Source organism: Eulemur rufifrons, chromosome 3, assembly GCF_041146395.1.
Source record: "Eulemur rufifrons isolate Redbay chromosome 3, OSU_ERuf_1, whole genome shotgun sequence".
Taxonomy (NCBI): Eukaryota; Metazoa; Chordata; class Mammalia; order Primates; family Lemuridae; genus Eulemur; species Eulemur rufifrons.
Window position 1 is genome coordinate 43019677 of NC_090985.1, and position 26873 is coordinate 43046549.

Genomic DNA, 26873 nt, shown 5'->3' on the forward strand with positions numbered 1-26873 from the left:
TTCTTGTTTTTGTTTTTGTTTTGAGTCCCAAACATTGGTTTTATTTTTCCTTTTTCCTTTTCAACAGCTGTATAAACATTTGGCCAAAAAAGAGCATGGGAACAGGGTGTGGGTAAAGGATCGTATGCAAAGGAATCTGCCGTTTGCAGAAATATTTACAGAAAGTTAGCAACGTCCATGCACCTGTTATTCCAGGTGTGTACATCAGAGTCACTGACCGTGTTAACCCCTGCCCCACTGGCAATTTAATTCACAGAGAAACCCAGAATTAAGAATAGCAAAGCCCTCAGAATAGGAGAAAAGGGACATTGACTCAATAGAGCTCTTCTATAAGCCTCGTGATAAATGGCAGCAATTACCAGTTTTAATTATTAATATGTATTTATTATTTGTTTGATTGTTTATGTAATGTCTGTCCCCTCTGCAAGCCTATAAACTCCATCCATGGAGAGCTGGTCTGATTGTGCTTGTCATAACATGCCCAGCTCCCAGAACAGTGCCTGACACGTGCTCAATAAATATTCACAGCATGAAGGAATGCGTGTTACCTCATTTAGTTGGGATGGGCTGTTCTAATGGTATAAATGGGTTTTTAAAAAATTTCTCTGCTTATTAGTTTGAAATAGGACTGTTAATTTCTATTTCTTTTTGTTTGAGTAGCTTTCTTTCCATCAAAGCTTTCAACCTTTTCCACGCTTTTAAAAAAGGAAACCTATGTCCATAGATGATTTAGCTTTTCTCCCGAGTCGGGTCAAATGTAGATAATTAGTGACCATCATAATAGAAGCAGTAGATAGAAATTGATCCTTAAAATTCCCTTTATGAGAAAGTACATAAACTGAAGTGGTCTGTTTATTTTTTATTTGCTATACCATCATCATCATCATCATCATCTTCAACTGAACCATCCCTTTTGCAATGTAATTTAATGAGAATGGATCTTTGTAGCCACTGAGACCAAAATGCTTACATATCAATGTAATCACTTTCTTTAACCTGAATCACACCCTTTGCACACAATGAGGAGGAGGGGAGAACTGAGTTTTTGTGGGACAGGACTGCACGGGACACTCAGGGGAACAAGGCTGTAAAGGACTCAAAGAAGTGAGTGTTGGGGTGAGGTTAGTATGAGGCTAAAGCGGAGGTGCTAGAATAGGTGCAAATGAAGCTTTTACAGACTTGTAAAAACAGGGCAATTGTTGATACCAGCCACAGTATATCTACTCGTCATGGATAATATGTTTTCTGTCCAAAACCTTACAATACTTACATTGTGAGGTATAAATCCAGAGTTATTCTTAGACATTCCTTCCTGGCAGAGAGCAAGGAGGTCCCAGGGTTGCTATAAGTAAAAAAAAAAAAAAAAAAAAAGTATATGCGTCTCTGGCAAATCTATCTAGAATAGCGTGATCCTCAGGTCTTAACATGGCTAGAAGGGAAAAGTGACTATAATGAAAAAGGTCACCAATTCTCAAGGGGTCAAAAGGCAGAGATGAAGTGGACTAAATCTAACAGAGCTTGCTAAATGAAAAGCACAGAAGAAGATGCTGGAGGAAGAAGTAAATTGTTAGAGGCAAAAGATGAAAAGACAAGAATCTTGTTCTCAGGAAGGAGTTTTGTGTGGCTAATTTTGAGAACTTACTGATGATCCAAGGACAGGAGAAAATCTGAGAGAGGAGCGTTTGATCCAAGATATTGAGTTCCAGGCTGGTTATGACGTATGTTTTTTTGTGTTATCCGTTTCTGCAGATGCTCTCTCTACAGAAGTTTAATGCCTCACAGGCATCCATCGAAGAGAATTAAAAATAGTGGCATTGTGTTAGGTTGAAACTTAGGACTGGCCCAGGAGTAGCAGGGATCAGATTTGGGTAAGGATAAGAGAGTGGACGTCATTTCATTTATGATGGGCCCTGCAAGCCCAGCAGGAGGGTGGGATTCCAGGAAGCATTATTAATAATGGTGCACACTTTTGCAGCACCTACTCTTGTGAGTACCCTATATAACATTGACTATGCTTCCTACTTTCCATCTGTTACCTCATTTGATTCTCACAATAATACTATGAAGTAGGTACTGCTACCTACTTAAGTTAGGCCAATGTGAGGTACTGGTAGGAGATTGAAGGACAGGAGCAGAGAGAAACCAAGGAATTTCTTCCCTCTCTCTGCTTTGTCAGATATCTACAGCAGTGGCTCTGCCTCATCTGGCTTTAGCTCCTACCTGAGAGCCCCTTCCTCCAGCCTGCTCCCCCCTGCAGTGCCCACCTAGTTCTGGTTCCCTTTAGATGGCCCCAGCTGATGAGCTGTGATAACATCACCTCCTCCTTTGGTCCCTGCAGCTATAAAGGGGTAAGAGCTTCACATCATTGCTACCCTCTAGGTTGATTCCTTATCCTCACTTTGGCTTTTCAGCTGTTCCAAAGCCTTTGTAACTCATTCCATACATTTAATCCTCTCTGAACTACCAGGCAAGACTTTATTTTTGATTTGACCCTGAGTGATACATATAGTACACTGATTTTTATATTCAAGGTACATAGTATTTTCCAGATGACTTTGGAAAGAGTGTCAAGGAGAACAGGTGTTTACCCATATTCCTAAAGTCAGCGAGAGAAAGAGAGAGAGAAAGAGAGAGAGAGGGATATCTGGCTTAAGGAATTGGCTAATTTGATTGTGGCCAGCAAGTCCTAAACCCATAGGACAGACCTTAGGGAACGGCAGGCAGGAAACTCTCAGATGGAAACGGAAGCTGCATTTCACAGGTGGAATTTCTTCTTCTTCAAGGAAACCACAGTTTATTCCTGGTGGGCCCCTGATTGGATGGGGCCCACCCAGATTACCAAGGATAATCCCCTTTACTTAAAGAAAAACTGATTATAAATATTAACCACATCAACAAAATACCTTCACGGCAACACCTCAATTCGTTTTCAATTGAATAACATTACCTAGCTATGTTGACACGAAAAAGTAACCATCACACTGAGGAACGGAAAGAAATAGAACAGAGAGCAAACAGACAAAGGTGGCATTCACAGGTGAAGGTACGCACACTGGACGTATTAACAATGTAAGCACCAACTATGCACATAGTGGTGATTGCAGTTTCAACCGCTCTCTCCTGCAGCATCTATAGCTGTCTGCCTCTTAGATCACTCCCTTTGGGGACCCATGCCCTGCTGTCTAATTGTTAATAATAGCCAGGGGCTGTGAGCATTCTAGACTCTCACCTTTAATCAAACTTGAACTTCCTGCCAAAAATTTCTTGTCTCTTGAGTAACTCATTGGCTTCTGCTTCAATCTATCCTTTCATTAAATATAAAAATACACACACACACACACACACACACACACGGCACCTGCTCTGCACTAGTCATTGACCTGGGTGCTGGGGAGGGGGCAGTGAACAAAACAGACAGTATCTACCTGCGTAGAACTTATATTCTGGTCAGGATGGGCTACATAATTTGTGAAACCTAATGTAAAATAACAACGTGAGGTCCTTTGTTTCAAAAATTACTAAGAATTTCAAGACAGCAGTAGAAAGTATTAAGGCACATATGAGGCCACTATAAGCACATGCTCTTTGTTACGAAGCCGGCACTGGTTCTAGTGATCTGGCCTTGTCCAGCTACCCAACAAAACTGTGAGCATTCTGGTGCTCTACTTCTGATGGGGAAAAAATATGGAGAAAAGCCGGTCTGTAACTGTAGTCCTCTTCTCAGGGAGACATTTTCCTGCCAATGTACTACCACATGGTCTTTCCTGCAACAAACACATACTGCGAATCTAATATATGCCAGGCACTGTGTTAAGTGTTAGGGATCTGGCATCCTTTGTGTGTCTATCAATAATAAACAATAAATGTAGTGATATAATAAATAATAAATTGCAACTGCATAAACTTGGCTTGGGGCTCAAGATCTCTGAGCAAGTGTTTGCTTAATCATATAATTAGGATGATAATCACATAACTCCTAGGATTTTTTTGAGGATTAAATAAGATAATGCATATAAAGCAATGTTTGGTGCTCAGTAAATACTCAAAAATATAGTCATTATTCTAACTTAACACAAACACACATAGGCGTCATAGACTATGTTGCATGGACACATAGAGATAGTTTACCATATGTTTAAATTGAAACCCAAGATAAATTCTTACGAAGAAAGCTTTCTCTATGTCAATGCTGAAATGCTTGTTCAATAAAATTTGGGTGTCACCACGGAATGAAGTGGTGCTAAAAGGGGGTGATTAAATAACCACATGCAGCTCATTCTGGTTGAGATAATGCTGAGTCAGCCATGAGAGTTTATTTTGAGGGTCCATGCTAGGACCACTCTATGAAAATATTTTTATTTATGATGCTGGGAAAAGCAAAAGGGAATGAGTGGCAAATCTGGAATATAAACAAAAGCCCAAGGTGTTCCCCACGTGAGAAGCACTAGCTGAGCAAAAGAAAGTGTAACATGAAAGGTGACTGTGGTACAGATAACACTATGAGCTCTGCCTTGGACAGATGTAGTAAGAGAGTATAGTTGCAAGGTAAGAAAGGCAAAGCAGAGAGAGTCATGATTGAGAGATGAGAAAGAAAGACCTGGAAACTCTAGGTCTGATTCTTGCCAAAGGCCGGCCTCTGTCCTGGCATTTACTGGCATTAAAGCCAATTATGTGGATGGGCTAATGCCTTCCCTGTCTTTTCTCCCTGCCCAAAGTCATCTTCTTCACCCACCCCAAACGGTCAAAAACATTGAGGGCTCAGTTAAGGTCACAGGACCTAATTCTATGATATACAGGAATTCTTGACATTGTTATGAAAAATACTTAGGGTGGTTCCCAGACACACACACAGAGTACAAAAAAGTAACAGAACTTAATATAGTTGAGCTAATAAAGATGCAGAAGCAGTTCTAATGAGCTGCCATTCTGCTGTGCAGGCGTGAAAGGGGTACATACCCCCTGTCCCGCTGTTGATCTGGTCTTTATGCTCCAGGCACAGAGTTGACAATTCTCAGCAAAACTCTTCTAAGGACCAATTTACTGCGAAACTGCCTGGCTCAAACAGAGAGAAAGCCTGGATCAAGAGTGTGTCGTAAGCACAGGGTATGCAGCTTTCTAGAAAATAGGTCACTTTTCTTACAAAACTTTAGTGGCTGCATAAGCTCAGTGTGGTGATTAAAGGCCATCTGGGAGATGGCTGCTCTGTTTCCCACTTTGCCTCTCTTGCTGCACTTTTCTTCAACCAGTATTTCTGTCCCATTGAACTGGTGACCATTCCTTGGATGAATTATATTTCTTCTCAATTTTTGACCTCTTTTGCTTTACTTATTTTATCCTCTTCCACTTCTCTAAGAGAGTTCCAATTGTCACCTAAGGCATGGACAAATGACATCTTCCCATCATAGCCCTACTCCAACCCAGGCAGTATCAATGTCTTCTGAACTTACAGGACTTGACGTAACCAAGCAGTATTGTCTTATACTCCCTGTGTTAAGGATGTTCTGAACTCCTGAAATGTAAGAGTTAAGTCTTACTCATGTTTTAATCACTCAAGCCTGGCACAATGCTTGGCCTGTAACAGGAATTTGGTAAAGACTTATTATGTGATTGAACGAATGGATAGATGACTATCCGTCCATTGAAATCATTATCATTTTATCTTGTAGACTCTAATCTCTCTGAATAAATATTTCCAAAGACTGTAGATTAGTGAATCAAAGTAAATGTCCTTTTAGAAATTTTATCACTATTTTAGAGACATTAAAGAAATCCTCAGGACTTTCCAAGTGACACCCATGGGATCGCTAATATTATAAATGACGAAACTTAGATCTAAACAATTCTCCACAGGGTTAGGACATTGAACTGTCATTGGACAGCAATTGAATTGTTCCCAAATGAAAATTTCTATGCTATTTTGTAATGTATTTAAATCTCAGTAACTCAATTCATCTTTTTATAACACTTGCCAAGTTTAATTTTTATATTTGTTTGTTGCTTATTTATTTTCTCTTTCCTACCTTGTCTGCCTTGTACCACTATTAAGTGGCACTGAGCACAGTGCCTGCCACACAATTTATGCTCCATAAATATTTGTGGGGTGAATGAATGCATTTTCAAACAAGACAGAAAAAAAATCACAAGAAAGACTTTTTTCCCCATAAAGTGACATTCTTTTTAGGTTCTTTTATAGTTAGTTTACCACATTTTCAATTTTATAAATCTAAAGTTCTAGTTCTCATATTTAATTTTATGTGAGACCTGTTACTAAAAACCCTCCGAGGCCCAAGATAGTCCAGAAAAATGTCTTTATTTAGAAGAATTTCAACTGACACGGCACTGTATTTGGAACACTGCCTTCTTATGTCTCATTTGATTCTGTTGGGCTTTGTAGAATGTTCAAAGGCCCTTGGAATTCTCATGATTCTTTTACTCCAGCAAGGAGCATGTTGGCCACAAATATATTGTTCACGGCAAAAGGGAATTCTGAGAGGAAAAAACGTGTGTCACTTTCTATTTTCACAGCTACTTTTCTATCTGGAAATAACATTTATATCATCTCCTATTGGATAACTACAAAGACTGTGCCAGCAGACATAAAGACTGCTACATGAAGCAGATTCTTATCAGTGTAGGAGATGCCTGTACATATAATCCAACCAATTGACTGTGAACTTGGACATTAAAGTGGGCTTAATGGGGTGCAGATGGAAGACTCAGATGTGTTGGAATTGTTAGAGGAAGGTAAACATGAAAGATAGGATGGAACTGGAAAATAGAATTTTCAGGGGTCCCCAACCTATAGTGAGTTGTATAATTATTTCATTATATATTACAATGTAATAATAATAGAAATAAAGTGTGCAATAAATGTAATGTGCTTGAATCATCCTGAAACCATCCCGCACCGCCCAGTCCTTGGAAAAATTGTCTTCCATTAAACCGGTCCCTGGTGCCAAAAAGGTTGGGGACCGCCTGGACGTATTATCACTTCTAATAATTTTGGAGTTATTTTAGGAAAGAGAAAGAGTAGATTTTGGTGGTAGAATGGACTGAATGTGTTGCCCCCAAGTTTACATGTTGAAATACTAATCTCCGTGTGATGATATTTGGAAGTGGGGACTTTGGGAGGTAATTAGGTCATGAGGGTGGAACCATCATGACTGGGATTAGTGCCCTCATAAAAAGAGGCCAGAGAGCTGTCTGGCTTTCCGTCCTCCCTGCGAGGATAGAAGAAGATAGCCATCTGCAAACCAGGAAGCAGGCCCTCACCAGACACCAGATCTACCAGCCCCTTGATCCTGTACTTACTAGCCTCCAGGTTGGTGAGAAATGGCGATGTTGTTTAAACCACTCAGTCTATGGGAATTTGTTATAGCATCCAAAACTAAGACAGATGGACAACTGGCAATTCCCATAACAGTACAAATGCATACAATAAAAATCATGAGAATGGTACATCAATGACTAGAGGCTGGAAAAACTGTGAAGGAATCAAATGTTCATAGATATAATGAGAAAAAAAAATGAGAAAGAGAAAATCCCTGAGCAGATCTTATCATAGCTTGGAGGTTTACTTTGACAGATGCACCTTTATTCAGGTCAACTAATCTCAACAAGCATTTATCATCATATCATAGACACTGACTAAATGGTTAAGTAATAAAGGGCTATAATTCAGTGTCAGAATGAGTTACGTGAGTCAGTGAAGCAGGCTGCCCATCAGAGTCCCCAGAGGTGGTTATAAAAATAGAGGCATGTAGTCTCAATTCCTAGATATCAGGATTCAGTGGATCTGGGATTCAAAAATTTATTAATAATTGGAACAAATGTCCAGTGATACTGAGGCAGGGAATCCAAGGATACTGGTCTTTGGAAATCACTGGTGGAAAGTGAGTGCTGTCTATTTTATGATGATGGTGATGGTAACTGATACTTATTACAGTTGTTCTCAAACTATAGTATGCATAAGACTTACACAGGCCCCTTGCTATAAATGCAGGTTTCTGGGAGACACCCCCCCCCCGCCAGTGTTTCTGAAATAATTGGATCCTAGGAGAGGCAGATATCTGAATTTGTAACCAGGAGCCAAGCTGATTCTGAAGCAAGTGGTCTACAGTTGAAATTTTGAGAAACCCTGATTTCTGAGACCTTACTTTTTGCCAGGCACTGAGATAAGCCCATTATATAATTATCTTACATCACCCTTCTAATAGCCTTAGAGGAGAAGGGCTTTTATCACCTCCATTTTACAGATGGGGAAACTGAAGCAGAAGGTGAGTAACTTGTTCAAGATCACAGTGACAATAACTAAGCTGAGTTGCGAACTAGAAGTGTCTGATAAGATTTGTGTTCTTAGTACTAGATTGCCTCCTGCTGCCAGGAGGTCAGAGGGAAAAAAAAAAAATGAATATTCCCAGTTGGGGCAGGTTTTATGAAGGAGTTTAAACTAAAGCAGGCTCAGTGGGCTTTGGAATTTGATTGTCACTTGGTCCTTGGACACACAGTGTTATTATTTCGCCAAAATCAATTCTTGTTTGTTTTTTGTTGGTTGTTTAGTCATGAAGTTTTGATAGATCCAACTAAAAGCAAGCATGGTGATGTTTCTTTCATATGGCAAGTGGTATTATGGTGTCTGACATTACCGAATAGCCATAGAGCCAGGCCATGACTTTAGGGAATGCTGATGTGGTGTGGACGCTGGACACTCCCAACATTTTAACATTTTCTTTCTTCAAAGAACTTTTGGCTTTCTATTTTGAAGGATAAATCAAATGAGGAAGTAAGCTAGGAAGTCCACAAACACACCCCATCTTTTATCCTGTGAAAACAAAACAAGAGGATATGGAAGCATGGACTTTTTTTGTTTTTTTTTAAAGAGCTTGCTCTTTTTGGATTTAGTGATAATGTCATCTGCCTTTCAAAAGATAGCTTTTTCTTAAAAAATGTGAATTTCTGCTGCATATCAGCATCCCTTTAAAGGGCATGTTTTCTGGGTGTTTAGGAAGTAGAGGCTGGAAGTCAAAGATAACTTGTTTACCAAACAGGGACTGTAATTGAAATGGCCCTTTGGAGTTAATGGAAGTATAAAATAGCTTTCCCCACCAGACTGAGAGGAGTCTAATTTAATTATCTGTGAGCGTCACAGATTAGAAGCAGCCTTTCATCCATTTCTGGAAACTGAGTATGGACCCAGGGAAGGGAAAAGGGAATTGGAGCCATGGGTGGGGTGAAGAATGTTCATGTATGACACATAGATCGCAGGCCTCCGAGCTCCTCAAACAAGGCTGCATAAACAGGTGACGGTGTTTACTGGGGGCTGAGACACAGTTGACTAGGTATGACTTCAGCTGCTCCGAGTTCAGCAGAGTATACTAAACACCCACTGTACGTAGGCAATATGCATGTGCAAAGGATGCATCTATAAAGTATAGAACCAAGATGCACAGAGGCCAAGCATCCCACACAAAGCGAGAATTTCCAGAGGCTGACTTTTCCAAAGCTAGAAGGAATTAGTAAAGGGGTGGGAAACGGGTATCATGTTAGGGCCACAGGATTATTATGCTGACTTTTGTCACTTGTGAGAGCTGCATCTCAAGAACTTTGAGAAGTGCTACACTCTTGAAGTATAAAATTTTTCTCCCGTAAAACTTCAGTTTTCTAAGAAAGGTCAGTAATGTACATCTTTCACTGTCTCTTCACTTGCACCACCTGTATTGAAAGTCCACTTTTTTTTTTTTTTTTTTGGTATCCATTTTTCATTTAGAGACAAAGATTGTATTGCTTCAAGAGAGTCACTAGCTAGGTTACTATGAGTAAAAAAAAAAAAACCCAAGAAACTGTTTTTCAAATGGAGGCTACTCTTAACCAGTCTCTTGCAATAGCCAGTAGCCCACTCTCAAACCTCAGGGCACATGTGCACTTCACTGGGATGTTGGGGCCTTTGAGGAACACTAGGGATTTGTCCAAACCCTGCATGCTAAATCAGTGAATGCCTTTGTGGTTGTATTAGTCAGGATTCTCCAGAGAAACAGAAACAACAAGATATAGATAGATAAATACATAAGAGGAGATTTATAATGGGAATTGGCTCATGCAATTATGGAGGCCAAAAAATCCCACCATCTGTCATCTGCAAGCTGGAGAACCAGGAAAGCTGGTGGCGTAGTTCAGTGTGCTTCCAAAGGCTTGAGACCCAGGGGAGCTGCTGGGTGTAAATCCCAGAGTCCAAAGGCCTGAGAAAGCAGGAGCTCCAATGTCTGAAGGCAGGAAAAGATGCATGTCCCTGCTCAAAAAGTGACAGAGAATTCACTTTTCCTCTGTTTGTTTGTGTTTTTTTTTTTTTTTTTCCCTGTCTGGGCGCTCAGCAAATTACATGATGCCCACCCACATTGGGAAGGGTAGATCCTCTTCACGCAGCCTACTGATTCAAATGCTAATCTCTTCCAGAAACAGCCCCACAGACGCAACCAGAAACCATGTTTTACCAGCTCTCTGGGTACCTTTACCCCAGTCAAGTTGACACAAAATTAACCATCACAGGGGCAATTGTGTATGTTGTATATTTCTGAACAGGTAGGTGGTAATTATTTAACAGCAAACTGACAATCTGTGGACCATGTAGGGCTTGCAGGTATATCTTCATTAGTCCCCATATTATGTACTTTTTAATTTTTTTATTACAGGGATTTTTTTTTTTTTAATTTACAGGAAAGCAAAAGCAATAATGAACCTACAGGTGCCCATAACTGAGTTTCAGTAATTGTCAGTATTTTGTCTACGTTGTTTCCCCATCTACTTATTTTGGGGAGTGGGGATAATGGAGGGATTCAAAAATAAATACCAGACTTCGTATCATTCCACTCCATACCTTACTTTTCTGACATGAATTAGTTGTCAACTGACGTAGGCAGAATAATGCCCCTCACAAGCATGTCCACGTCCTAATCCCCAGAACCTGCGACTGTGTTGACTTACATGGGAAAAAGGACTTTGCAGATGTGATTAAGTTTAGGTTGTTGAGATGGGGAGATTATCCCAGATTAGCCAGGTGAGCCCATTGTCATCACAAGGGGCTTTATAAGAGGGAGGCAGGAGGGTCAGAGCCAGGAGAAGGTAATGTGGTGACAGAAACAGAGGAAGAAAAAGGTAATGTGACACAAGGCCCTGAGCCAAGGGAGGTGGGGAGGCCTCTGGAAGCTGGAAAAGGGGAGGAAAAGGGGTCTCCCCTGGAGCCTCCAGAAGGAACAGCCCTGTCAACACCATGATTTGAGGACTTCTGACCTCCAGAACTCTAAGATAGTCAATATCACTATGTTTGTGGAAATTTCTTACAGCACCAATAAAAAACTAATATACTAACTTTTAAAAATAGGGACAGTTTACATGAAAAAATCCAGATTTCTAACTTCCTTTGAAGATTTGTCGATGCCGTGCTCGCAATCATTCCTAATAACAATAGGCTAATCCTGAAAAGAGGCTACCCTGTAAGTGGAATGTAGATTGTTTTTTTTCTTATACCTGGTCTATTGCTCCTTTTCTAGAAAATTCTGTGACTAATATAGCCACTGTTACGTTGCTAAAGGCAAGTGCTTTCTATCCAGTGATTTTCTAAGCCATGAGCTTGAAAAGTTAAGAGCCACTTAACTTCCTAGTGGTACAAATACCTACAGAAGTCTGGTAGTTACAAATACTCAAATGCGATTTCATAGCCTGCTGTAGTCACCTGTTATATGTTGCTAAACATATGATGCATGTTTGATTTAAAACTGCATAGAACATTAAGGTGGACTTCACTATCTTAGAATTTGCAAACATTTGCACTGGGGTGAGCACTACCAGCAAAGAACAGGGTTTTCTAAAATAATGAAAACATGCAAATTAAACTGATAGCATAATGGAATGTTTCACCTCCTTTAGAGAACAGACTATGTTTCATTTGCTAGCCCTTCAATTGTGCAATGAAGAGTAAACATAAGAGACTAATTTTGTCCTAGCTGCTTGTTATAAATAGAAAGATCTCTTAGTGGAACAACATATTAGGGGTTATGAGTCATTTCCACCTTAGTCTTGAATTACTTTAATCAGACATGAGGCTTGGGGAATAAAGACCTTTGATTATTAAGAGGGGAATTTAGGAACTTGGACCGAAGTATTGATGTCTGGCCTGAGTGAAGCCCCACGTGCCAGGAGGTGGGAAAGAAGGACAGAAAGGAAGGACCCCAAGGAGAAGCATGGCCTGCTGCACAGTGCAGTGAGCTGGGCCTCGTGCACTCCGGCCTACAGGAGACAGTCCAGGTGAGCTGCCAACTGCCTTCCCACCCACATTTTCCCATATTATTCCCCTTCTCCTTATGGGAGGCAGCTTTGTGCTCTGGAAATAGCACAGGCTTTGAAGTCAAGCAGGCACATAAGTGGCTTTCGAACTCTAACCATGTATGCTTGGCCAGCATATAAGTTCTCAGAACCACAGTTTCTTCTACAAATGGAAAGAATAGTAAATGTCTCGAAGTGTGGTTGAAAGGATTAAGAGAGATGAAATACAGCATGGTGCTTGTATTAGCTTGCTAGGGCTGCCGGAACAAAGTACCATAAACTGGGTAGCTCAAACCACAGACATTTATTGTCTCACAGTTCTGGAGGCTAGATGTCCAAGATAAGTATCAGCTGGGTTGGTTTCTTCTGAAGGTTGTAAGGAAGAATCTATTCCATGCCTGTCATGTAGGTTCTGGTCACCACTAGGTTGCTGGCAGTCTTTGGCACTCCTTGGCTTGTAGCCATAGCACCCTGATCTCTGTCTTCATGTTCACATGGCCTCCTCTCTGGGTGTGTGTCTGTGTCCACATTTCCCCTGTTATAAGTGTATCATATATTTATCGTTAGTTATGTTTGTATATTGCATTAGAGGCCCAACTTATTTCTAACTTAACTAATTACATCTGCAACGACCCTATTTCCAGATAAGGTCACAGTCTGAGGTATTAGAGTTAGGATTTCAACATATGACTTTTGGGGATCACAGTGTAACCCATAACAATGCCCATCACAGAGTAGGCTCTTATGCATGTTTACTGCCCTGGCCTTGTCCTCCCTTGATAAAGAGAATTCTTTTCCTGTCGTGTATGTAGATTTTTACATCGCCAGATTTAAACGACTCAGTATAAAATGTGTTAAGTTCTCTCTAAACCTTTCTGCCCTTATAACTTACTACTATTTTTAAGGGGCCCAAAGATAAAGCAAATCCCAAACAATCCTGACCTTCCTCAATTATACCATTGTATAATTCAGGCAGGGCACGGACTTGTAAGTTACTTGTGGACTTTCCTCCGGAAAAAGATGAGCTGAGCAAACAGGTAAACAAGATTAAAAGGGAACGTTTACAGGTTTAAAAGAACAAACCATTATTAAGCACTAGAAGAAATTCATTTTCATACACACATCAGGTCTGCATTTCAAACAGCTGATGCTTTGAAGCTGCCCAGAGGAAGGAAGTGGTGTGTCCCGGGGGAGACACAGATGTTCCCGACTGGGCCAAGGGTATGCGGCAAATGCAGATTTGGACTCTAAATGAAATGGTTGTGGAGAAAGCCTTCTAGGAGTTGAAGCCCGTTAAGGAGAGATGGACTGATGAGGTAGGCAGGTCTAGATCCAGAAAGCTGGATCTGGGAGGTGACGGTGGTGGTGGAGCCAGAGCTTCTCTGGAGGAAGGGAAGGGAGAAAACAAACTGTTACATAGTATAAACTAATGTAGTCACAGAGAACACATGCAAGATTATTCAAAGAGGGGATGACAAGGAGCACGTACAGCAGAATCAGGTTTGTGGTCCAAGTTCACGTCCAGGATTGCTCCCAGAATGCTGAGACGTGGGGTATCAGAGAAGGAGCTGGGTCATACGATGAATGACTCACCCTTGCTCCTTTATAGAGTTCCCAACCAAGAGCCAGAAGGAATGATGTACTAATGCAAAACAAGAAAAAACACATTTATTACTAGCTGAACAAGGGCCTAATAAGCACCATGCCACACTCTGATAAATGCCATGTCATAAAGGACATGGCCTAAGTGATGTGTTTGCCTCCTGTGCACTCTAGGATGCGGGGGTCTACAAAGAGAGTTAACAAGTTAACAGTGTGGACCAAAATGGCTAGTCTGCCCCCTCAGAGCAGCACGGTGTATATGTTCTCACATTTCAGATACAGGGACTTGAAGTATTAGGGAAGTGACCACAGACACCCACTTTTGACCAACATGACAATGCCTGCTATTAAAAGAGGCTGATGACAGTTCCTAGATCTGAACAACCAGATTAATAACACCTCTTTCCTCAGAGAGGAAGTTAATTAGAAAGAGAGGGGTAGGGGGCATTCCTTCTCCCTATAGGAAGTCCTTCAGCAAGGTGTCCATCCTGCTTTTCCAAAGGCAGGGAAGGTCTACAGTCATAACACCCTGAACGTATCCAATCTTGTCCAAAGGCAGGGAAGGTGTAGGGTGGCCAATCATCCTCAGATGGATGGATCTGGTTCTTCCAATTTATTAGTACAGCTTGGTGATGTTTGCTGAACTCACAGCAAAACAGAGATATGGAGTAAGCAAAATAGAATCCAGTAACCTTTTTGAAGCAAGACAAGACCTTGGAATCACTTACTGGAATGTGTTTTAGAACGTTATTTTGAAGCGCTGTCTCATTAGCAGTAAGCAAATGAGGCAAAGCAATTGAAAGGCCAAGTTTATGTAGTGGACATGCCCCTGTGCGGTAGTGGAGACTAGACCCTCATATGCCTTTCACCTCCTCTTCCTAGGATGCTGTATGATGAGAGGAGATTTGAAACCCGGCCTGTGCACTTAGATCTCTTTGGATATATGTGATCTGCCCTAAGGTTGGCTTCATCATGAAATCCCAGAGACCTGGGCCTTACTTTATAGAGTCATCAAAGGCCTCTGTTAAAGTACATTAGCATCTGACCTTCTGCATACTGTAAATAACTTGCAAACATTCTACTTTGTGTCTGCAAGTGTTCAAAGGGGAAAAAAGAAAACTGGAAAATTAACTGAAAACATAGAGGGTTCTGGGGTTCTGGCCATTTTCTTATGATGAATTTCCTGTCTCTATCCCTTGGTAGGAAGTTCTGAGAACAGGATGCTCTGGAGTCCAGGAATTTTGATTATCTTGTGACCTTTCTGGTTTAAACAGTGAGACACCAGGCCCCTTTCATCTCTTCACCTTAGTTATCTCAAGAGAAACCATATATTTTTTCAAACATTTTCATCATAATATTTTAAAAACTACATGAGTAATTTTGTTTACAGTTTGTTTTTAATAAAATAATAAAACAAAAATTACCTAAAATTCCATCCTTTGGAGATAATTCTTTCTATGCATATGTTTTATGAAAAAAAGCTATCATGATACATTACTGTTTTGGAAACTGCTTTTTCCAAACAATATGTACATTTTTTTCTCTCCCAGGCAACCACTGTTTTGCTTTCCATCATTATGGATCAGTTTGCATTTTCTAGAATTTTATTATTCAGTACTCATATTTTAATTTTTTGTCTGACTTCTGTCACTCTGAAAAATTATTTTGAGATTCATCCATGTTGTTGCATGTACCAAGAATTCATTCCTGTTTTATTTATTTATTTATTTTGCTAAGTATTATTCCATTGTATGGATACATAAAGTTTGCTTATGCACTCACCTATTGATGGACGTTTGGGGTTTTTTTGAGCTATGGGTATTAAAAACAAAGTTACTAAGAATATTCCTGTACAAATCCATAATTTTCATATGCTTTCATTTCTCTTGGGTTAATATCTAGAAGTGCAATTGGCTGGATCAAATGTTAAGTGTATATTTAACTTTTAAAGAAACTGCCACATCATTTTCCAAAGTGGTTGCACCAGTATTCATTCCCACCAACAGTATATGAGAATTTCAGTGGTTCCACATCCTTGCCAATACTTGGTGTGGTCAGTCATTTTAATTTTAGACACTCTAATAAGGTGTAGTGGTATCTCATATGGTTTATATTGCATTCCCCTAATGACTGACGATGTTGTACATCCTTTAATGTGCTTATTTGACATCTATGTGTGTCTTCCTGTTGAACTGTCTGTTTAAATTATTGCTCATTTTTATTGGGTTATTTTCTTATTCTTGAATTTCAAGAGTACTTTATGTATTCTGGATACAAGTTCTTTATCAGATATATAATTTCCTCCCAGTCTGTGGCTTGTCTCTTTATTCTCTTAATATCTTTTAAAAAGAAGTTTTTAATTTTTATGAAGTACAATTTATCAGTTTTTTCATATATGGATCACTTTTGATGTTTTTTTGTTGATGTTAGAAACCTTTGACCAACCCAAAGTCACAAAGCTTTTCTCTTGTTTTCTTCAGAAAGCCTTATAATTGTATGTGTTACAGTTTGGTATATGATCTATCCTGAGTTAATCTTTGTATATGGCACAAGGTATGGATTGAAAGTTAAATTTTTTTTTAATTTCAGCTTATTATGGGGGTTTCAAAAGTTCAGGTTATATATATTGCCCATGCCCCCCCATCCCCCCCAAGTCTGAGCTTCAGGCGTGTCCATTCCCCAGGCAGTGCACATCACACTCATCACGTAGGTATGCACCCATCCCCTCCCCCCACCCCCATCCCCCCAGTCAGAACTTCAAGCGTGTGTATACCTACGTGATGAGTGCGATGCGCACTGTCTGGGGAATGGACACGCTTGAAAGATAAAGTTCTTTACATATGGATATGCAATATTTCCAGCATAATTTGTTGAAAATCTATCCTTTCTCCACTGAATTTCCTCTACCCCTTTGTTCAAATTTAGTTGTCTGTTATGTGTGAATCTGTTCTGTTCTGTTCTCTCTACTCTGTTCCATTGATCTGTTTGCCTATCTTTATGTTAATACCACACCCTGGATTACTGTAGTTATTTAATAGCACTTCAGATCAGATAGTACTATTTATCCAATTTTGTTTGTCTTTTTGAAGGTGTTTTTTTTGTTTTGTTTTGTTTTGTTTTTTGCCTATTCTGGGTTCCTTGAATTTCCATGTAAATTTTAGAATCAGCTTGTCAATCCCTACCCCTAGACCCCCAAAAAGCCTACTGGGAGTTTTACTAGGATTGTATTGAATCTTTAGATCAATTTAGGGACAACCAAAGTCTTAACAATATTGATCTTCCAACCCATAAATGAAGGTATATCTTTCCATTTGTTTAGGTGTTCTTTAGTTTCTCTCAGCAATGTTTTGTAGCTTTCAGTGTACAGATCTTGCATATGATTTGTTATATTTATCTCTAAGAATTTCATATTTTTATTCTAGTGGAAATGGTATTTTTTATTTTAATTTCTGTTTGTTGCTAATATATGCTAATACATTGCTTTTTATACATAGATCTTTTATCCTACAACCTTGATAAACTCAGTTATTAGTTCTAGTAGCTTTTTGCTAAATTCCATCAGATTTTCTACGTACATGTTCATATTGTCTATGAATAAAGACAGTTTTGTATCTTCCCTTCTGATCTGGATGCCATTTCTTTCTTTTTCTTTTGTGATTGCACTGCCTAGAACTTCCAGTACGATGTTGAATAGAAGTGAGGAGAGTAGACATCCTCATCTTTTTTCTAATTGTAGAGACTAACACATACACTCTTTCACCATAAAGTAAGGTATCAGCTAAAGGTTTTTCACAGATGCTCTTTATCAGCTTGAAGAAATGTTATTATTCTATTCTCAATTGCTGAGGGTTTTTTTTTTCTTATCAGAAATAGATATTGGATTTTGTCCTTACTTTTTTTACCATGGGGGATTACGTTGACTGATATTTGAATGCTAAACCAAGACAGCATTTTGGGGATAATCCCCACTTAGTCATGGTATGTAATTTTGTACTCAGTTTGGTAAGTTTTTGTTTAGAATTTTGAATCTGTGTTCATGAGGGTATTGGTTTGTAGGTTTCTTTTCTTGCAATATCTTCATCTTTGTATGGATCAGTGTAAGGCTAGCCTCTAGAATGAGCTGTAAGTATTCCTTGCTCTTGAATTTTCTGAAAGAGTTATATACAACTGGTATTATTCTTCAGTGAAGTCATCTTGCCCCTGAGTTTTTTTTTGTGGGAACATTTTTAACCACAAATTCAATTTCTTTAATGGAGATAATAGTGCTCCATTTCTTTTTCTTTTTTTTTTTTATATCTTCAGACTCCAAGTTTCTTATATTTGGCCAGATATTAATGAGATTTGTGGAAATGTAAAACTACTGTTTTTCTCACAAATCTGTTTTGTTCTGGAAAATGAATTTTTCACAAAAATTATTTATGTTGACATGTAATAGATTATTTTTTAAATGAATTAGTAAGTGTAATAAAAATTTTAGTTTTATCTTCTTTTTTATTTCAGAATATTAAAAGGGTACAAATGTTTTATATAAATTGCTTTTGTACAGTGAAATAGTGTACATTGTACCCTTTAGGTGTGAATTTACCCACCCCCTCCTCCCCGCTCCTACCTGCTTGATTTCTGATGAGTGTTATTTCCATATGTGCACATAAGTATTGATTGATTAGTTCCAATTTAATGGTGAGTACATGTGGTGTTTGTTTTTCCATTCTTGTGATACTTCACTTAGAAGAATGGTCTCCAGTTCCACCCAGGTTTATACAAGGGGATTAGTTCACCATTTATTTATGGCTGAGTAGTATTCCATGGTATACATAAACCGCATTTTATTAATCCACTTATGTATTGATGGGCACTTGGGTTGTTTTCACATCTTTGCAAATTGTGAATTGTGCTGCTATAACATTCAAGTGCAGATGTCTTTTGAATGGGCTTAGGCAGTTTGTGTCTTTCTAGGAATTTGTCAATTTCATCTGCGTTTTCAAGTTTATTGGCATAAATTCTTCATATGTTCCATTATTATACATTTAATATTATATTATATATCTGCAGACTATGTAGTGATATCCCCCCTCTCTTATTTCTGATTTTCATAATTTATATTTTCTCTCTCATTTCCATGATCAGTCTGGCTAGGGGTTTATTGACTTTATCGATCTTCTCAAAGAATCGCATTTTGGTTTTGTTGAATTTTCTTTGTTGCTTTTATGTTTTCTTTTTCATTGATTTTATGCACTGATTATTATTTCCTATCTTCTGCTTAATTGATTTAAATTTACTTTTCTATTTCTAGTTTCTTAAGGTGGAAGCTGAGGTCATCAATTTGAGGCCTTTCCTCTTCTCTAAAATTGGCATTTAAGTGCTATACATTTTCTTCTTAGTCTTGCTTTAGCAGCATCTCACAAATTTTGATATGCTGTGTTTCATTTTCATTCAGTTCTAAATACTAATTTTCCTTTTGATTTCTTTGTTGACTCACTGGTTATTTAGAAGTTTGTTATTTTCTAAATATTTGGGATTTTTCCATAGATCTGTTACTGATTCCTAATTTAATTCCATTTTGGTCAAAGAACATACATTGTATAACTTGAATACATTTAAATTTATTGAAACTTGATCTTAAATCAGAAAAGGGTCTATCCTGATAATTCTATGTGTCCTTGTCAAGATGGATATTCTGCTACTATTGAATATATATTAATGGTTTAATAGAAGGATGTGCTATAATTTATTCAACCATACTTCTACTGTTATATATGTTAGTGTATTTCCTATTGCCCACAGTTATAAACCATACCAAATGATGTCCTTGTAGCTGAATCTTTGTGCACAACTTCATTGGTTATTATAGTGGGTTGGACAGTGTCCTCTCCTCCCCTAAAAAATATTCTTGTCCACCTGAGACCTCAGAAGTGGCCTGATTTGGAAATAGGGTGTTTGCAGATGTAATTAAGTTCAGTTGAGTTCATACTGGTTTAGGGTATAAAGGCTATTATGCTTTTTAAAAATATACTTTTTAGTTTATTTTTTGTTTCATTTTGTTTTTCTTATTCTCTGGACTAAGTTAGGAGAAGTTATGAAGACTAGACAAAGACACACAGAAAGAAGTGCATGTAAGAGTAGAGGCAGAGATTGGAGCGACACAGCTACATGCCAAGGAACGCTGGTAGCCACCAGAAGCTAGGAAGAGTTAGGGAGAATTCCTCCCTGGCACCTTTAGAGGGAGCGTGGCCCTGCAGACACTACAGGTGATTCACCTATAACCCAAGCCCCAAAGTCTCACCATTGAGACTACTGTACATTGGCTCTGATGAGTGTTCCAAAGATGAACCTGGCACTTGGGACTTTACTGGATTATATAAGTCCAGAGCCAGCTTCAGAATTTGGCAGGGGGAACAAGCTTGAAAGTACTGACTGCTTTGTTGGTTGTTGGGAGAGCTAGCATGTAAAGATGACACCCTCCTTAGTGTCCCATGGTCAGACCATAATTTTCATTCCATCGTTTTCACCCTACTTTAACATTTTTCATCAATGTCTTAGCACTCATCAAATAGGATGCATCATCCAGTCTCCTGTTCTCATTAACCCACCCTTGAGTTCAACAGGTGATCCAGGTGCCAAACAACCTGGGAATTGTAAGAAATTAGTTCTATAAATATGAAGCTGACGCTCCCACAGAACGGTTTTCTGAAGCTTCTTTTTCTAGCCTTCTTTCTCGTCCTGCTTTGCCTTCTCTTTCTTTTCATTCTCCTTTTCACTCAGATATAGATGTTTTGTCTGGTTCCTGATTCATGGGTCTTAGGGATTGTTCAGGACAAGCTAGAAGAGAGTTGGAGATTTGAGTGGCCTTGCTTGACACTTTCCCTGCATTCCTGTGGCTGCATTGAAATGCTATTCCTCTTCTTCTTGTGGTTAGATGGAGATAATCTTTATCTGTCACCCTGGGAGTTGGTGCAGGGATTAATTATCTACTGTTTGTAAAGCATTTGGAAGTTGATCAATGTTAATTATTATTACACTGATATCGTGTCCTTTGCTCTAAATACCTAGCAACCTGAGGTGAAACAGACTTAAAGCAAAGAATTGTTGAGATAACCATGATCTCCAACACAAAAGTAGCAATGGACCTTCTTCTTTCATGAACTTTTCCCCTTTGCATTAGTCACTTTCCCTCCATCTACATCTTTCTTCCTGCTTGGTAGAGCTCCAAGAAAGAGTGCACTTGAGGTGAGCAAGGGGGCAGCTTCACATTTTGTGTACCCACCATGCGGGAAGTACTTTATACACATTGTCTATTTGATCCTTACAAAATGTGCATGGGAGGCCATTCTCGTTCTATAACATGTCAGTGAACAAGTGCTTACAGCAGTTAAGTAATCTGCGTTAAGTAATCAGCTGGGACATGGCAAAGCCGGATTTTGAAGACATACTATTTGGCTCTAAAGACTATGAGCTCTTCCTGCCATGCATTCTCAAGTAGAAAATAGCAAATAAGTTTGTTGGGAAGAGTATGAGAGCAGGAAAAATAGACTCATACTTTTTTTTTTTTTTTTTTTTTGCTCTAGGAACAGAGTATACTGAACAAAGAAGAGCTGTAAAGGAAGAGTTCTAGTATTCATAGCTGAAGCAATTCCAGCTGGCCTAGTAGCAGGGAATTTTAAACTTAAAAAGATTGGGTTTTGAAGGTGGAGAAGGCTTAGCAATAATTCAGTCCCATCATTTGACAAATGAGGACATTTTGACCTGGCAAAGGCAAGTAATTCTTGCCCAAGTTCAATCAGATCTTTGATTTGATATTCACTGTTCTTACCTTAATGTAATAGTAAAAAAATGGCTGATATATCTTAAGGCTTGCTTACTTTCTATGTGCAAGACACTTTACTAAGCTTTCTATGTGTATTAATTCATTTGATCCTTACAATTCTGCCTAAGAGGCAATGGTATCATTCTTTTCTTTGGAAGTACCTACAAAAGAGGCACAGAAAGGTTTTGGTAAAACTTTGGAAGTAATGTGAAGATTCTAGGTATTTTAGAAAGGACAAGATGAGTTTTCAAACTGTATTCTAAGGATTGCTAGCAATGACACTCAGAGGTATCGGTGGTGCTAGGATAAAGACATAAAGTCACTCGGGTGCCAGGATCCCAACCAGGATGTGACCCCATAGAAACTCTCTTTCAATTGTTTTATAGATTGTTCTAGGACTTGTGATTTAATCTGAACAGAGGGATCAATGAATTTAAAGAGTTTGGAAGTCACTGAACTAGATGACTTATGAGACCTGTCTCAAACTGAGGACTCAATGATTCCACTTCCCACAATTCTTACCAGTAACTTCTTACTACCACCTCTTAAATTCTTCTTGCCATTTTGTAAACCTTTCCTCTCATGCTTTGCAGAAGTGAATATGCGGACAGGATTTAGCTCACCAAAGTTGTGCTTGGGAGTTAATTTCAGACTTGAATGGTTTTTAGTTTCTCTGTTTCCTTTCCTTCATCTTCTTCATTAGAACATGATCAGTTCTTGACAATCTGCTGAACAGCATCCAGGGCAGGAAGCTGGGACGGAGACGGACACTTCACATCTGTTTCAGGTGTCATGTTTTAATAAAGTGCAGACACCACCCCAGAACTGTTGCATTAACATTGGAATGTCTTTGGGTGCCAGGAAAGCTGGATTTGTAATGAAATTTGTCACGCGGATAATACTACAAATACTTGAGCTTGACAAAAAAAATTATCCTTCAAAGGCTTGAAATGATGAGGCTTACATAGCACAAGGTATGCTTTTAAAAACCTTGTTCTTTAATATGATGGTTTTCCCACCCCCCCCTTAGAAAGCCGTTTGTCCTCATGGGAAGCCTTCTACCCCTAAGCATTTACATAGTATTAAAATGACAGCTCTGCACACAGGAATGGTGGAAAATACCCACTCTAAGTATTCTCACAGCAGAGTTTACCATATCCACACAGGGCTCTTCAACAATCTACAAAATGTTTTAGGGCTCTAGAATTATTTAAACCTACATATTAAACATATACTTGACATATGGGTGAGTTTGTGATTCCACCAGTAAATAGGTCTGCATTTTACTGTTGGTATTTACTGGTGAGGTTTATTTTGCAAACTTAATATTTTTCTTGAAGAATGATGTTTAGTCATTTTTACATTTAAATGACTGATTCTGGTCAAAGTTAATGGATCAGATCTGACTAGGTAAGTAAGATAGTCACTTTGGGAGAATCATTTGTAGCTTCTCCAATTCTGTTTAATGAGCTGGAAAAGCAATTTACTAAGTTTAATGTAGAAGGTGGAAAAACTTTATTTGGAACCCCCCCTCTCAAACACTTTTTGCCTTGAGACCATAGTTTATTCACCTTGTAGGGTCTGGTACATTGCCTTCTTTAATGATTCATTTTGATTTCTTGAAGATGCTATTGTTGTGTTGGGGAGGGAAAGAAACCTTACAAAAGCAGTAAGCTAAAGCTAGATTTTTAAAAATATATATAAAATACATAAAGAGGGGGGAATAAGTCAGGCAGTCATTCACATTCTAGTATAAATAGTTTTATAGTGGGGAAATCTCTTCTTTAGAAAGGGAGTTTTTGTTTGGAATTGTTGGAAGGAAGGCATAAACTACAAAGCTGATCATCATGCAATGAGTTCTTACCAGGAGAACTTGGGAAAGGATGGGAGGAGAAGGTATTGAAATTGTCAGCACCAAAGATATTCTTGACTTGCCTTATAATTTTTCCAAAGGAAAGTCATTGCCTTGTCATCTTGATGCCATTTCCCAAAGGACACCTTTTTTGACATGTTTAAAACTGGTGGGTCTGCCACAATTTCACTATCTTGAGTTTTACTGAGGGCTTCACCATCTTCCAGCTGCCATGCTAAAGGCACATTTCACACACTGTCTCATCCCCACTGTAGCATTATGAAGTAAGTGCTACTAAGTAGATACTTATGCTGCTTATTCTGTACTGCACTGAGCATTTCACAAATTTTAACTCATTTAATCTCTATAACAACCCTCTGTTATAGGTGCTATTATTTCCCATTTTACACAGAAACTGAGATACAAAGAAATTATTTGACTTGCCCCAAACCCCAAAGCTAGTAAATTGTGCAACACTGCAACATCGATTTGTGTTCATTGTGTTCAGGCCTTTTTTTTTTTTTTTTTTTTTTTTTTTAGAGACAAAGTCTTACTCTGTTGCCCAGCTAGAGTGTAGTGTAGCTCACTGCAGCCTCAAACTCCTAAGCTCAAGTGGTTCTCCTGTCTCAGCCTCCCAAGTAGCTGGGACTACAGTTGCACACCACCATGCCCAGCTAATATTTCTATTTTTTGTAGAGATGGGGTCTTGCTCTTGCTCAGGATGGTCTCGAACTCCTAGCCTCAAGTGATCCTCCTGCCTCAGCCTCCCAGACTGCTAGATTACAAGTGTGAGCCGCCACACCCGGCCTGTTCAGGCCTTCTATCTAGCTCCAGAGTCGGCACTTGTCACCACGGTTGTATATGATGTTATCCTTATCAGTAAGGAAAGGGAGGCACAGAGAATAATAACTTGTCCAAAGTCACACAGGCAATGAACAACAGAGCTGGGACTCAGACTCAGGCATCTGATAAGTAGAAACTACAAAACTCAGTCCTTACGCCATGCTTCACATCATCTCTACTTGCATCACTCATTCCTAGTACACTAAAAGCCACACACATGTGCTTCCGCCTCGATACAGATGCCCCTGTGGAATTTAAGACAAAGCAATAAATAATAAGAACAGAAAGGGAAGGAATTAGTGTTATCATTTATTTAGCTGCTGCCTAGGTTAATTCTGAGTAGATTTTGAGTTGCAGCTGTTACGAGAGGATTGAATCCTCACTGAATTAGTTGCCAGTGTCAAAGAGAATCTTAACCTCATCTAGAGCAGTGCTTCATAATCTTTAATGAGCGTATGAGTTACCTGAAGATTTTGTTAAAATGCAGATTCTGATTCAGCAGAGCTGGATGGGCCTGAGACTCTGCATTTCTAGCAAGCTCCCAGGTGACGCTGGTGCTACTGGAACATGGCCTGTGTCTTGAGTAGCAAGGCTAAAGCATAGAGTTTTTCCAAAACAAGCGTAAAGATTTATTCCAGGGGTCCAGAGTTCAAATTGGAGGGAGAGCATTTTCATAGCTGGAAGAACATTTAGGTTGTAAACACTGGGCCAAGGAAAATGGCTCATGAGATAAGATCCAAGCTACACAGACTCTGGATTAGGAGGGACTTTAAAGGTCATCTGGCCCAATGATCGATCCCTACTGATGCTATAATCCTTTCACATCCACACCAGGTCATCTCAGCTCTTGAGTTAAAGAATTATCTGTGGTGAATGGCACTGACCATTCAACAGAACAAGAGAAATGTCAAGATGGTGCCTGAATCGTAGAACCAAAGACTCAGGGAAGAGGCTACGCAGTTTCACCCTGTCTGGGTAGACACTTGCCTCCATAGTACATTTCCCAGAGCTTTTGGATATTTATTCAAAAACTTTCAAACCTTACCATTTCATAGTAAAAACAAGCACACTGTACCGGAGAATCAGCTAGGAGTGCTTTTCCCCCCAAGCCTTTGCCTCCCACTATGAAGTAAAGATTCAGGACTGACTGGCAGGTGAGAAACAGTGACACGTGTGGCAGCTGGGCTGCTTCTTGGCTGTCCTGACTATACGTCCCCAGGGCCCTTGAGACAACAGATATTTTCAAGAATCAGGAATCATGAGATCGTGATTGGGTTCTTTCCATTTTGATTTTGTAACCTGAATCAAAAGACATTCCTACTGTTAGGTCTATTGATTGGGGTGATTCCAGCTTCTCTTTTCCAGTCACCCTTTTCTCGGGCTATTGTTTGACAGTTCTCTGCTTTTTGTTTCAGGTGCCAGGGGAGAGTGAGAAACAGTGGAAACCAGCCCTGGTTGTACTGACGGAGAAAGACCTTCTAATCTACGACAGCATGCCACGGAGGAAGGAAGCCTGGTTCAGCCCGGTTCACACATACCCTCTTCTTGCCACCAGGTAGCCATAGCCTTGTGTTTGGGTAGGATGCGTTTGCAGTTTGGTACTATTTTAATCAATTACAATTATTTCAACACATTATATTACTGCTTCCTATTGCTGCAAGGGCTGAGAGCTCCTTAAGAATGTAGCCATACATTTTTAGCCAGATAGATTAATTATCACTTATGGCATCTATGGACAAACATGAGGCAACACAGAAACAAAGAACAAAATATCCATCATCAAGAAACAGTGACACTTATGAGATGGTCCCAGTCTAGCCACCTTCCTGGGTCTCCATCTCATTCCCTTTGAAATGAACTAGACACATGAGTTTGTAGTCTTGAAGTCCAAGTAGAATCGCCAAGCAAGAGTCTTCACTTGGTGGCACAAAAGAATGTCATATGGGCATGTCCCGCTGTCCTTTTTAAGGTGTGCTCAGCCTGAGATCCCGTAACAAGTTCTTCCTTAGTTATGTAACACTTCCTGTTGAAATGTGGCTGCCTAGTTTTGTCTGTTTCTTAGGTCCTTCAATGCACATTTATTATTCATATGAAATACAGTCGTTTTTTAAAAAAATATATTAAGATAATGATTGACATTACATATTTAATGTATACAATTTGATCGATTTGGAGGTAAGAATATAGCCATGAAACTATCACCACAATCAATACCATAAACATACCCGTCACCTCCAAAAGTTTCCTCATGCCCTGTTTATTTTTTGTGATGAGAACACATAACATGAGATCTACCCTCTGAGAAAATTTTTAAGTATGTGATACCATATTGCTAACTGGGGACTATGCTGTACAGATCTCTAGAACTTATTCATCTTTCATGGCAGAAACTCTATACCCTTTGCCCAGCATATCCCCATTTCCCCCTCCCCCCAGCCCCTGGAAACCACCATTCTA

The 26873-nt window shown here is 39.2% G+C and overlaps 1 protein-coding gene across 1 annotated transcript in view; it reads left to right on the top strand.

The window, feature by feature from the left end:
* SNTB1 (syntrophin beta 1) overlaps positions 1-26873 on the top strand; it is a 239189-nt gene that overhangs the window by 182818 nt on the left and 29498 nt on the right. The window contains exon 4 of the mRNA XM_069465430.1: positions 25832-25971. Within this exon, the coding sequence (XP_069321531.1) occupies positions 25832-25971 (140 nt within the window). The remainder of the gene's footprint in view (positions 1-25831; positions 25972-26873) is intronic.